At 36.8% G+C, this 14187-nt stretch overlaps 2 protein-coding genes across 2 annotated transcripts in view; both read right to left on the bottom strand.

The window, feature by feature from the left end:
* The window catches only part of LOC127517609 (uncharacterized), a 117675-nt gene that overhangs the window by 22318 nt on the left and 81170 nt on the right, over positions 1–14187 (bottom strand). The gene's annotated exons all lie outside the window — the stretch shown is intronic.
* mak16 (MAK16 homolog (S. cerevisiae)) lies at positions 616–4027 on the bottom strand. Its single transcript, XM_051903523.1, has 10 exons — positions 3786–4027; positions 3450–3499; positions 3233–3342; positions 3053–3117; positions 2801–2952; positions 1965–2019; positions 1711–1785; positions 1525–1626; positions 1201–1266; positions 616–1098 (listed from the first exon to the last, which is right to left on the bottom strand). Exons 1-10 carry the CDS (start codon positions 3798–3800, stop codon positions 886–888), a joined length of 903 nt encoding a protein of 300 aa, XP_051759483.1. The 5' UTR covers positions 3801–4027; the 3' UTR covers positions 616–885.

The raw sequence follows: 14187 nt of genomic DNA, 5'->3' as shown, positions 1-14187 counted from the left end.
GCACTGCTGTTTTTAATAAAATCATAACCCACCACACTGATCTTTGTTTGGAGCCCCACTGCATCATCTTAGTTTCAATCATGATAAAAAAAAATGGCTGATATGGTTCTGAAAATGGTTCTTCTCCAACATTGTGTTGGTTTCTTTTAAATGTAAAATTTTTTTGCTCATGTCTGATTAACTTTTTTTTTTTTTATTGGGGGTGGCCGCATTATTTTCTCCGTTGCTGTCTCTTAAGTCTCTTGCAGGTGGATGGATGCTTGGCAACATCAAAATTACAACCTGATAATAATGATATTCACCAATATAAAATATTTCATGGTTTTAAAGTTAACAAATCTTTATCTTTTTGGACATTGAGAACATCTTGTTTGGCTTGGGGCTTTCCCCCTAATTTTTCTCTGCAATAAATGCTTTGAAATTAACAGCATTTTCACTGTAGGCAGTCTGACTGTAGTAATGTTTTCTAATGGTCTGCAGTTTAATTGCTGGTGGGTGTGTGAGATGTAAAAGTTGATCCAACTAAAACATGTATAACACAACACTAATATAAATGTATAGATGTTTTTTTCCATTAGAACTCCAGCAAGCCAAACGAACAGGCACTAAAATATATAGCCTTCACATATAAACTTTATTTGAAATGGCATAACTGTATCAAAGTTGACCCAAAAGTACACAATGGATGTGATGCTTTGCAACAGCATAAGCACAGATGAAACAGGTCAATGTATGAACAATTCCACCACATTAAAAATTTAGGTGAGTGTACATTGTTATTGTACAGGTATAATAAAAGCTAGCAAGCTAGCAAGTTCCATGATTTGGAAATGTTCCACAAGGCAGCAGAGTTACTACAGTTGGTGTGATCATCAGCTAAAGTCTCTATGTGGACTTGCTTTTCTGAGCTGGTTCCGTCTCTTGTTCGTATTCTATCTCTACATAGGCACGCTTTTTCCTGATTGGGCCTTTGAGTGGAGCTTTTCCTTTCGTTTTGGCCTTGATCTTTTCCTCCAACTCTTCTTCCAACTCTTCCTCACTGGATTCCTCTTCGTCATCCTCCTCTTCATCACTGCTTCCCTTCAGGTTGTTCATATCCTGTAAAATAAAATCACGATTTAAATACCCCTCTCAGATATTAAGTCATGTTTTTTTTTTTTTTTTTTTTTTTAATGTAACATTTTACAACATGTAAATTACCTCGAAATCACTGAGATCACTCTCTTCAATCTCATCCTCAGCAATAAATTCTCTCGTCCCAGACACCTGAAAGAAAAAAAAAAAAAACAGCTTTGCCAACACATTTAAATATATTAAAATAATAATAATAAAAAAAAAAAGTCATTTTAAATTATAATAATTTGATGCAGCCTTGGTGAGCATAGGCGACTTTTTTTTTTTTTGGAAAGTCAAACATTTTTAAAATCTTACCATTCCCAAACTTTTGAAAAGTAGCGTACACTGTCCTGTAATAGACATACAAGTAAGAAAAACACTATACTGACAGGGGAAAAAAATTAGTACCTCTTCATCTTCCTCTTCCTCTGATTCTGATTCAGTCTCCTCATCCTGTTTTTCCATAGCTTTATCAAAGGCATGGATGGGGAAGTTGTATATGTCTCCATACTAAACAAATGAAAAAGCAAACTTTAAATGCGATCACTGATCTGGCACAAAAGCAGGAAACGCATGTGCCAAAAATGCACGTACTGTTCCTTGTTTTAGACGGTCTAGCAGTTCTTTTTCTATAGCATTTTCCAGCTGAGCAGCAATAAGGGCTTTTTCCTGTTGGTGAGAAGAAAAGTGAGTAAATACCACACAAATTCAACTCCACATCTGATCCAAAGAGTTATTTTAAATAAGAGTGAGGACTCAGCTAAGTCTGGATAAACACTCAATGAACAAAATAAAAATACAGGAGATGGGGTTATATTCAGGATCGCATACATCAGTAAATCACTCACCTCCCTCCTCTTTTCTCGTCTCTCTACTTTTCGACTAAGTGGAACCAGTTTTCTCCTGGATACAAAAAAGGCACCATGAGATCATATAGTCAGCCAGGCACTGAAATTACACAACTGTTCACCTTGTATTTTATTTTATTTTAAAAGAACTGAATACTGATCAAAAGTGACAGTAAGACATTTACAACGTTACAAAAGATTTCAAATAAATTACATTCTTTTTAACTTTATATTCAAAGAATCTTGAAAATGGTTTCCACAAAAATACTAAGCAGCACAACCATGTTCAACATTGATAATAACGAAATGTTTCTTTAACACCAAATCTGCATATTATAATTACTTTTGAAGGATCATGTGACAGAGCAGACTGGAGTAATGGCTGCTCAAAATTCAGCTTGCCAAAACAGGAACAAATAACATTCTAAAATACTATATCATGTGACATTGCAGACTGGAGTAATGGCTGCTCAAAATTCAGCTTGCCAAAACAGGAACAAATAACATTCTAAAATACTATACAAAGAAGTTATTTTAAATTGTAATAATATTTCACAATATTACTGTACTGCATTTTCAATCATATAAATGCAGCCTTAAGAGCAGAAGAGACTTACTTCAGAAATTATATATATATATATATAAAAAATAAAAAATCTTAAAGATACCATACTTTTAAATGGTAGTGGTATTACATGGCTACTTAGGACACAAAGAACGGACATTAATTATTATTTTGAGCTGAAATTATTTGATGTGAAAAGAGAGATCATGGAATGTGCTAGCACAACCTTCACAGCACTGCACAGAATGCAGCAGTTGAGAAAGGTACTCACTGTCGTTTCAGTGTGAGTTTGCGGATTCGAATTAGATACTGTGTGATCTTCGTCAAGCGCTGTTTGCACTTGTGTCGGATGTACCGCGGCCAATAGATAAGGTTCTCATCAATCTGTTCCAAAGCCTTTGCATAGTTCCTATCAAGTTTCACCTGAGAAAGAGTTAAAGTAAGAATAGCACAGACATAATGTATATTTCAATGTGAATGATATCAAATGATTCATGTTTCTTGTTCGTTTTGATTCTCATACCTTCTCCCACATGCGAGCAGGAAATGCTGCTCTCTCAATAACTTTCATGTAAAGATAGCACTGGCCTAATGAAACAGAACAGTTGTAATGATTAATAAATAAATATTCAGATACATTTTGCTGACGTTTAAGTTCTCAGAGTTGCAAAAACTGCTTTTGTGAAGTAAATCATTAGTCTACCTTTCTCCTCTCTCACAGTAGCATACTGACTGTTGGCAAGAGGACAAGATGATCGATTGCAAAGGCCTGTGATGTTGTATTCATTTCGACAGAACTGTTGAGTTTTCGTTCTTCAACAAAAAAAATCAAAAAGTTAGATGTCATGTTCTTCCACAATTTGGGTAATGGATATGATAATAAAAAAAAACAATTAGTGGGAGCAATCACATATACTTACTTTACTTTGTAGGAACAAAAACTCTTGTTGCCGATAAGGTCCCATATAACCTTTAAAAGACAGGTGATTCAAAATCAAAGATTATGTTCAACAACATAAAATAAACTAATTGATGTACATGGGACATTCTTTTATCTTACTGCTAAAAAAGAAACATTACAATCTATGAAATATTTTTGTAAGTTTTCTTTCTCAATTATTACTGGTTCATTTAAATGTTATCATTCGATTCATCCGTGTTGTTTGTCAATAAAAATAGTATATGTCAATATCATTATAATATATATAGATTATACGTTATATTTTCATTAGCTTTTCTTTTAACGCTTTACTTACGTCGTCGTGTTGCATTTTGGCTGCTTGTTTGGATGGTCTTCACTTTATTATTTACGCTAATTTGATACAATGAAATTACGCTTTACCAGCGCTAATTTGATACAATGAAATTAACGATAAAATGTTTATAATCGCCCAATCAACTATGATCTAATAAATACCACATGGAAGTTACAGGCGGCAGCCATGTCACATTATGAGCCACCGAAAAACACCAGTGTATAAATATTCTTCTTCTTGTTTAATAACGAGCCACTCTTTAGCATTGCCGCCATCTACTGTACTGGAGAGCAAACTATATTTCTTGCGTGGGTGAGTTTAAAATCTGTATGGATGTTTCCGTCCCAATCAGAGCGCGTTAGTCAAAATAAAATGAAATAAAAATAAAAGTAACATACTACAATACACTTACTCACAAAAAGTACATGATATGCCGTTTCAGATACATCACAATCACACACATCAAATAACCCATTTTCATGCAAACCCATAAAGTTCCCATGAAGTTCCCATTCATTTCAACCCTGTGTGACCCAGTAATACCAGTAAGTGTTTGAGGGTGGAGTGGTCATTTCTCTTATCCACAGTGCATATTTCGTTTTTAAAACACATTTCTCCAACTAGATCAAAATACTCCCATGTAGCCTCAGTTGTGGAAGCAAGTCATCGTTTTGCAAGTCTCAACTAAGTCTGCGTTCCAGACGAGGTTGGACCTGGGAATATAAATTAAATGTCCCACTTCAGTGAGTTCCAGTAAATCACACGTCACGTTCACATGTTGACCACATGATGTCGCCATGACACAATGAGAGCAATTATCATAATCATAAAGAGCTATAAAGAGCTTTATTGCCAAGTGTGCTTGCACACACAAGGTATTTTTCTTGGTACTGAAGCTTCCAGTGCACATAAACAATACAACAACAAGAAACATACTAATTAAAATTAAGAATAAAAACAGTGGCGGCGCTAGGCCGGGGTTTGCAGGGCTATAGCCCCACCAGAAATGTGCTCAGCACCGGTGTTCTGGTGATCCACGGTGGGCACGGAGAGCTGGGTCAGTTTGGCTATGAGAAGATCAAGCATGATGGAATTGAAGGCCGAACTGTCACTTACAAAAAATAACTGCAGTATATTGAAGTACAACTGCAGTAAAGCTGCAGTACAAAGTAGTATAACTGCAGTATAATTAAGCACAACCATAGATTTGCAGTATAATGAAGTATAATCACAGTACAACTGCAGTACATTGAAGTTTAACAGCAGTAAAACTGCAGTACCTATAAATACAGCTGAAGTAAAATGAAGTACAACTGAAGGTTTGCAATATAATGAAGTATAAATACAGTATAACTGCAGTTCAGTGATACAAAAATGTCAGTATAAACCTACCACTCATACTGCAGCTGTGGTTACAGTACTGCTGTACAGCAAGTAAAAGCTGTGGACCATTACCATGCAACATTAACCCATATGCTAGTTAAAAAAAAAAAAAAAAAAAAAAAAAAAGTTGTCTTAATCTAAATGGCATGAGACACTTGCTGACAATTAAATTTGTCAAATAAAATCACTAAATCAGACACAACACAGAACACAAGAACACAAAACAAAAATGAAGTGGCAACCAATGCATAAAAGATGCAAATGTTGTGTGTGTGTGTGTGTGTGTGTGTGTGTGTACATTTACATGGAGCATTCATTTTCTCCTCCTCACATATTACATACACTGAGATAAGGTCACAATAAATCTGATCTAGTTCATGTGTATTTGGTAAGGGCAAAATGACAAGCCCATATAAGTCTCGTCTTGATTTTGTTCTGTATGCATTCCAGAATTCTATAGTAAGATACGATAAGACAGTGGTAGTTCTTTCACATGACCAGAAATGAAGTGGCACCAATATAATTGATGCATAAAAGTTCCAAGATGCAGTGTGTGTGTGTGTGTGTGTGTGTGAAGTGCTCAGAGCTTAAACCATAACTCCTTAAGTGAGTACACTTGGCCAGTACATTTTTTTTTTTTTTTTGTCTTTTTTTCTGTTCTTTTGTTTTAGTTTATTTTTTTTAATCTGGTAAGATAGTAGTTACATTTAGGAATAATGTAAATGCATAAGAGAAAACATTTACAAAAAGAAAGCATGTTGTAATGTTTGGAGTTTCCCTGAGCCTTGCATTTGTGGGGAGACTGAAGGTTACAAGGTGAGTAACAACAACAGCACAGTGGAGGTATTGTATGATGATGATGATTATGATGATAAGAATAACTACATAGAGATGTGACACCAGGTTTACCAGTGTCCTGAGGAAGCCAACACCAAGACACAGCAGACAATGAGTGTTTGCACAGGGAAGCATCACAAGAGATTTCTGAAGCACAGGGAAGCATCACAAGAGATTTCTGAAGCACAGGGAAGCATCACAGGAGATTGCTGGAGCACAGGGAAGCACCACAAGAGATTTCTGGAGCACAGGGAAGCATCACTAGAAATTGCTGGAGCACAGGGAAGCATCATAAGAGATTGCTGGAGCACAGGGAAGCATCACAGGAGATTGCTGGAGCACAGGGAAGCATCACAAGAGATTTCTGGAGCACAGGGAAGCATCACAGGAGATCGCTGGAGCACAGGAAAGCATCACAGGAGATCGCTGGAGCACAGGGAAGCATCACAGGAGATTCTGGAGAAGGTAATTGTACTTTAGTTGTATTCTGTATTGCAGTACTACCGCAGCTGTATTGCATTATTATTTTAGTACTACTTCAGCTCGTGTTCCCTATTAGTGGGTGAACAACTACTTCAGATGTATTGCAGTAATATTGCAGTTGTATTGCAGCTTTATTTTCGTAATACTTTAGCTGTACTGCAGTTGTATTGCAGTTTTATTTTACTAGTACTTTGGATGCATTGCAGTAATACTGCAGTTGTACTCCAGTAAAACTTCAGACATCTATTATTATAGGCTATACTGCAATATTGCAGTTTTTTCATGTCCAAAAAACTGCATTTTCCTATATGTAACAAAAACTGTAGTATTCCTTCTAAAAAACTGCAGTAATATTTTGTAAGGGTATTCTTCTTCTCCGAAATGAATTTTTGAGGGCCTAAACATGCTCGAAAACTCATGAAACTTTGCACACGTGTCAGAAGTGGTGCTGATATGGGTTTCAGAATTAGGTGTGGCAAAATGGCTCAATAGCGCCATCTACAAAATTTCAATTAAGCGCCCTTCTCGCTACATTTCACATACAAGTATGACATTCGGTAGACATGTGCCTGGGTCCCTGGGTGAAAACCCAACAGGAAGTGAGGTTTTTTGAATTTTCTCTGCAAATTTTTTTTGCCATTTCAAGACGTTGTACTTTAAAGAACTCCTCCTAAACCTTTAGTCAGATCAACATCATATTTGGTCAGTCTAATCTAAAAGTCGTTGCGACGTTAAATTGCGAAGATCTTGAGTTTTCGCTAAAGGGTGTGTTCGTGGCGGCCTGACAATATTCTATGTTTCGCCATAAAACAGGAAGTTGTTGTAACTTGGGTATACAATGTCCGATCTGCCTCAAACTTAACATTTGATAACAGTCCTGGCCTGAAGACATCCACATGCCAATATTCAGTTACAGTCATAGCTCCACCTGCGGGCAACAGGAAATGACATGTTTTACAGGAATTTATACCAATTCACAAAATTAACAGAATGCATAGCTGATATAAAAAATTGGATGACCAGTAATTTCCTACTACTAAATTCAGAAAAAACAGAGATTCTAATTTTTGGACCAAAAACTTCTTCACGTAATAACCTAGAATATTGTCTAACACTTGATGGCTGCTCTGTTAAGTCTTCGTCGTCAGTTAGGAACCTGGGTGTGCTCTTTGATACCAATCTTTCATTTGAAGGCCATGTTACTAGCATCTGTAAAACCGCATTCTTCCATCTTAAAAATATATCTAAACTACGACATATGCTCTCAATGAAAAATGCAGAACAGTTAGTTCATGCGTTCATGACCTCAAGGCTAGATTACTGTAACGCTCTACTGGGTGGTTGTTCTGCTCGCCTGATAAATAAACTACAGCTCGTACAAAATGCAGCAGCTAGAGTTCTTACTAGAACCAGGAAGTATGACCATATTAGCCCAGTTCTGTCAACACTGCATTGGCTTCCTGTTAAACATTGTATAGATTTTAAAATCTTGCTAATTACTTACAAAGCACTAAATGGTTTAGCTCCCCAGTACCTGAGCGAGCTCCTAATTCATTATAGTCCTTCACGTCTATTGCGATCTCAGAATTCAGGCCAGCTGATAATACCTAGAATATCAAAATCAACTGCAGGTGGTAGATCCTTGTCCTATTCGGCACCTAAACTCTGGAACAATCTTCCTAGCATTGTTCGGGAAGCAGACACACTCTGTCAGTTTAAATCTAGACTAAAAACGCATCTCTTTAACCTGGCATACACATAACACATTACCAATTTATATTTCCAAATCCGTTAAAGGATTATTAGGCTGCATAAATTAGGTCAGCCGGAACCGGGAACACTTCCTATAACACCTGATGTACTCGTTACATCAGAAGAAGAATGGCATCTACGCTAATATTAGTCTTTCTGTTTATCCCGAGGTTCACCGTAGTCAACCGGATCCGGGCCGTATCCAGGTGAGACCAAGGACCTGCACCTTGACACGACCACAACGCAGCCCTGAAGTATCAGCAGAGATTGAGTCAACTAGATCATCCCCTGTGAAGGCCTCATCGACACGACAGCCACGACACAGTTCCTCAACAACCGTCCATACCGGCGTGATGAATACGATCCTCAATTGTATGGAACTGAAATAAATACTTTTAATGTTGCGATCCTATTGGACTTATGATTGCAACCTGAATTGTAACAAAGCACTGTTGGCCAGAGGAGAACTGGCACCCCGACTAAGCCTGGTTTCTCCCAAGGTTTTTTTCTCCATTTTAACACCAATTTGCCACTTGTCTGCCACCTGATGTCACCTGATGGAGTTTGGGTTCCTTGCCGCTGTCGCCTCTGGCTTGCTTAGTTGGGGACACTTGACTTGACATTTGATATTCAACAGTGCTTTGATCTGCCTGCATTGACACTATTCTTTAAGAGCTGCTGTGCAGCCAAACAATGTACCAGCTATCAATGTAAAGCTGCTTTGACACAATCTACATTGTAAAAAGCGCTATATAAATAAAGGTGACTTGACTTGACTTGACTTTACACTGTGAGTAACTCCTCATTGAGATTTAACCAGATCAACATCATATTTGGTCAGTCTAATCTTAATGCCTTAGCGATGTTACATTGCAAAGATCTTGAGTTTTCGTTGAAAGGCATGTCTGTGGTGGCCTGACAAAATCTGATGTTTTGCCATGAAACAGGAAGCTGTTGTAATTCAGGCTTACAATGTCCACCCTGTCCCAAACTTCACATGTTTGATAAGAGTCCAGGCCTGAAGACATCTACATGCAAATATTCAGTTAGTCATAGCAACACCTGTTGGCAACAGGAAATGGCATGCTTTAAACTGTAATTCACTCCCTGAAACACATTTAAATATGCCATAAAGCACCAACCATGCTGAAGACTGTTGTGTCGTCGAGGTCTTCACAGTGGATCTGTCTCTAGAGCTCATTTAGTTGTCATGTTCTCTGCTGACATTCAGGGCTGTTGTGGTCATCTCAACCATCTGTTTTGGATATGGAATGAGACAGACAGACTAATTTTAGCATAAATGTCATTCTTCTTACGATGAAACAAGTATATTGGATGTTGTAGGTAGTGTTTCCAGTTCTAGTTTACCTTATTTATGCAGCCTGACAATCCTAACAATCAACAAGGTCTTTAATATTGATTTAAACAGACATATTGTGTCTGTCACCTGGGGCCTGATGTATAAACACGTATGCACATGTCTGCACCATACGGGAGCTCTAGACCGTGCATACGCACTTACTGGAGTGAGCGAAGTAAACAATGATTTTAAATTTCCATTTAAACATTTCAATTTCCACATTTAGATTAAATGTCACTCTCCTTAATGGAGAAAGCACTGAAATTACATGAAATCATTATCCAGAAGTTACAACATTTTATATTAATTGAAGTAGAAATATTTGTAGTGGATGCGCAGCTTTTGAACACTTTTCCTGTGGCATGTTGTGTTTTAATGTTTTAACTACAGCGAGGATTGCTTGGTGCATGATAATTACGCTTTAAATTGTGTTCTAAATAGCAGAACAGAAAATATTTTCGCACGAATAATGATAAATGATACGCACTTCATCTAAGCAGATAGCTTATAGCAACATAATGGCATTATAACAGACACTGAAGGAGTCGCTCGGTGATCGTCTGACGAGTAGCTACTACTGTACAACCTCTGCTGAACCTCAGGAGTCAGGTGTGCTGCTGTTGTCGTGCACAGACAGATAGTAGCCTAAAGATAACCCATTTCATGGTCTTCCCAATATTATGAAAAATGCCATTGTATTTGAAGGCTAGATTTAGAAGAAAACGGTAAGATACGCACGTTTTATTTTTAAAATGTTTGTCAGTGACGTGCTGAAGTCATACAATAATTTACAATGCAAAAATAAGGCCGCATATCTGTTTCAATTAAAAATATATAAACATCCTAAAATATAGGCTATGTATGTTTTCTAGTCAAAATTGCATAAATTTGATTTGTTTAAAAAAAATAAAAAATACTATTTGGCCAGTGGAAAATAATTAAAATAACTCTTCACTGAAAACATTCTGAACAGTATTTTATATTATTTTATTTCATTTTCTGAAACAAGACAAGGAGAGTGAATGATTTTTAGCAATGTAATGTGACGGCATTTATCGTTATATTTTCCTAATGTCTTGTACAGTTAAAAACGGTGTCACGTGGATGGAAATATGCATGAAAATAATATGCAGATGACGCAATGCAAAGTAAAACTAGGTGTTGTAAGCTCCATATATGGTTATTTCGGGGAGGAGACGGGGCAGAGATGAATGTATGCACAATCTTCTGCTGACTGGGTTTTATAAAGATAATTTTGCGCAGGTTCTGGCTTTTACACATGGTTTTATAAATCTGAAAACTTTTGTGCGTACGGAAAATCTGGCTTTTATGCGTGCGCACACTTTTAGGATGAAATCTACAGAAAGTTTTATACATAGGGCCCCTGAACAACACTAAGAAGACTTACCTTGCATCCACCCTTTCAATTTGCTGCCAGTTGCAGCCACCTCTTCATGGTCCCCTCAACCTCCATTTCAGCAGGGTTTCTTTGAACTGCAGCAAAAGCCATCTTTACACTGCAAAGCAGTGGTGTAGTCTACGTGATACGCAGGTATACGCCGTATACCCACTAGGAATGTTCAAGGATTTCCGTATACCCACTTAAAAAAGCGCGAGGATACGTAACCATCCAATAAATCACAAAATATGATTTTGACATGAAACAAAGTCTCATATTTCTCAAAGTCTTAAGTTTCATATTTTGCCCATTTTACTTCGGAATAAAAAAAACATAGGCTAAATACCGTTTTGGCGCTCTTTAATGTGATCGTGACAGATCGCAGTAGCAGTTCAAGAGAAGCGGCAGCCTGACGCGCACGTGAACTGATCCTCTCCTCCGCTTTAAGTTACCAGTTACAGCGTGAAATAAACATGAATGAACATCTCAAGGTATGATAAAAGATACACTATAACTTAACGAAATCCATATCATGTCTTGTATAATCGCTTAATCAGTGTTTCAACCGCGGAAAGACGTTAATAACGGCTTGTAAACAATGTCATGTAACGTCACATTTAACTCAGAACAAACATATTCAGTGACCATAAACTCGTTAGTCAGCTAGAAAAATGAACTCTAGAGAGGAGCATTTAGCTAAATATATACACCATATTACATATTAACTATAATTTTTAATGTTTTTAATTTTTAATTTTTAATGAACATTAATGTTTTAATGTTCTTCAATAGCCTATATTATGCAGCCACCATTTAAATGTTTATATTTCAAAAAACGAATTGGAGTAGAAATAAATTTAAAGTTAGGCCTATTATAACTTTATTATTATAAAAATTTCCTTAAGTGTAATTTAAGTTTGTATACAAATCAGTTCATTTTAACCTTCAATAACCAACTGATTCCCATATTTTACAGCATTAGTTGAGAATTTTTTTCTTGAGAAAATGGACAAACCCAGCGACTGGGTTGTTTTAACCCAGCAGTTAGGTTAAATGTTTGCCCAACCTGCTGGGTAGTTTTATTTAACCCTACTATTGTTTAAAAATGACTATATGGCTGGCTTAAAATGAACCCAAAATAGGTTGGAATTTGAAAATCAGACACATAATTATAGAGGCAACAATAATAATCAAAAGGTGAACATTAATTAATAAACAATTTAATAAATGTTTATTGTTTAGCTATTATATTTAATATTAATAAATGTTAATTTCCAACATATTTTGGGTTCATTTTAATATACAGCAATTTTTACACAATAGTTGGGTTAAATAAAACTACCCAGCAGGTTGGGCAAACATTTAACCCAACCGCTGGGTTTGTCCATTTTCAACCCAACTTGGGTTGTTTTTAACCAAACATTTTTTAGAGAGTAATAATAGTTGCAACTTGCACTCTTAAATATGCATTGAAACTTGCCAGCTGATAAAATATGCTCCAGGGACCATATTCATATAACATCTCAGGCTATCTTAACTGGTTGAGTTAGATGGTGATTGACACTAAACAGTAGAAAATCAGTCCAGAGTCTCTTCAGCTGTAAATGCCATTGGCTGGTAAAGTCTTTTGTTGATTATAATAAATTGACATGTTGATAAAACACACATAAGCAGCCTTTCAGAATGCTCTCAATTGCATATGGCCTAGATCAGATGCATACTACATGCAGTAGTGAGTGTGGTGGTGCTTATGGGGTGTCGCTCTGGGACAGGTAAGTATAAGGCTGGGAGGGAAAAATCACAGTATACTCACTACAAAAAACTAGACTACACCACTGCTGCAAAGGTAGAACATAAGCAACATCTGACATGGCATTTATGTTTATTTACACAGACTGTTTAAAGCAGCACATGTACAAGTATTTAGCCTACACAAAATTGCATAATGCCATAGCCTACAAAAAAAAAAAAAAAAGGAACTCAGAGGGTGAAGCTGCAATTTCATGACAGAATTATTAGTGCTCTTATGTTAACAATTATTAAAGTCCCCCTGTAATCAATTATTTTATCCCTTAAAACTCATCTTTGATCACCAAAATGGCATATTTAAAAAAAAATTCAAGTGAAAAAAATTTCTTCATGCCTTAAAATAGCTTGAATGTAACTCTACACCCTTGCCTCATTTATTATACACGGATCAATGAATATGCAAATTAGCCCCGCCTCCACTTGCTCACGCCAGCTCGGAGAGTCTACTGTTGCTGTAGTGACGAGCAATTTGTTGTTTGTGTTGTGGATATTTAAGAAAAAAGCTTGCTTCGCTTCGTATATTCAGTTTAACAGCTGTGCAACTGAACTGCTCACATATTTTCTGACGCTTAAATTGTGTTTTAAATTATGAATTGGTAAAATGCCTTTGCAAAACGGTCTGAATCCACTTGCATTTGTTTGGACTGCTCTCCCACTGAATCACCTGAAGCGATTTCTCAGTAAAACAGACAGTATCGAGAGAACAAGCAGCCGTCTTCCTCTGTGAACATGTGCCAAATGGATGTTTGACAATTTCGTTGCTTTTTGGAGTTTTCAGATTTAAAAAAACATTCAGATGAAATCCTGCAGGCGCCCGTGCCTTCTCCGTACATGAAATAAATGCACATCCTTGAATGAGCGTGGATTTCCAGCGTATTTACTTGAAGTTATCAGGTAAGCTAATATATCTATGGTTTGATCCATTCCAGAGGCAGCCAAAATCAGAATTTATAATGGACTGAATAGCTCTCTCAGAACTTGGCGTGCGATGCCACACTGACTGACATGCAGAAGAATCACGGTCACACTCACACGCTCAGAGCAATATTGTTTTAGATATGTTTTATAGTATTAAATTATTTCGAAAGGACAAAAACATGAACTTTATTGGCTTCAAGTCAGCTGTCCCTTTACTTTGGCGCGCGCCCCTATGCGCTCGCACACTTGGCACAGCCCTTGCGACGGTTCTGTCATTAATTAATATGAATTAATATAATTAGCCTTTTGCTTGACTATCAAACAGCTATCAAACATGTGTTGCTAATGTTACACACACCGTTCCTGTTCTTCATCTCAGAGTCAGATAGCTGCCTTCGAACAATCAGTATCCTTACAAATGCTTTGAACAACTCAGAACGTCGGTGGAGAAAGGCTTATAG

The sequence above is a fragment of the Ctenopharyngodon idella genome, chromosome 8 (genome assembly GCF_019924925.1).
Source record: "Ctenopharyngodon idella isolate HZGC_01 chromosome 8, HZGC01, whole genome shotgun sequence".
In the NCBI taxonomy this organism is placed as follows: Eukaryota; Metazoa; Chordata; class Actinopteri; order Cypriniformes; family Xenocyprididae; genus Ctenopharyngodon; species Ctenopharyngodon idella.
Note: the sequence above shows the minus strand (reverse complement) of the source record. Positions and strands in the feature narration are given on the sequence as shown.

Excerpts from the sequence above, each read along its gene's own strand:
- mak16 (XM_051903523.1), bottom strand. Across the intron at positions 1,267-1,524 it reads AGGAAGAGGAAGATGAAGAG|GTGTCTGGGACGAGAGAATT; the intron begins GTACTAATTTTT and ends TTTTTCTTTCAG. Across the intron at positions 1,099-1,200 it reads GTGATCTCAGTGATTTCGAG|GATATGAACAACCTGAAGGG; the intron begins GTAATTTACATG and ends TTTATTTTACAG.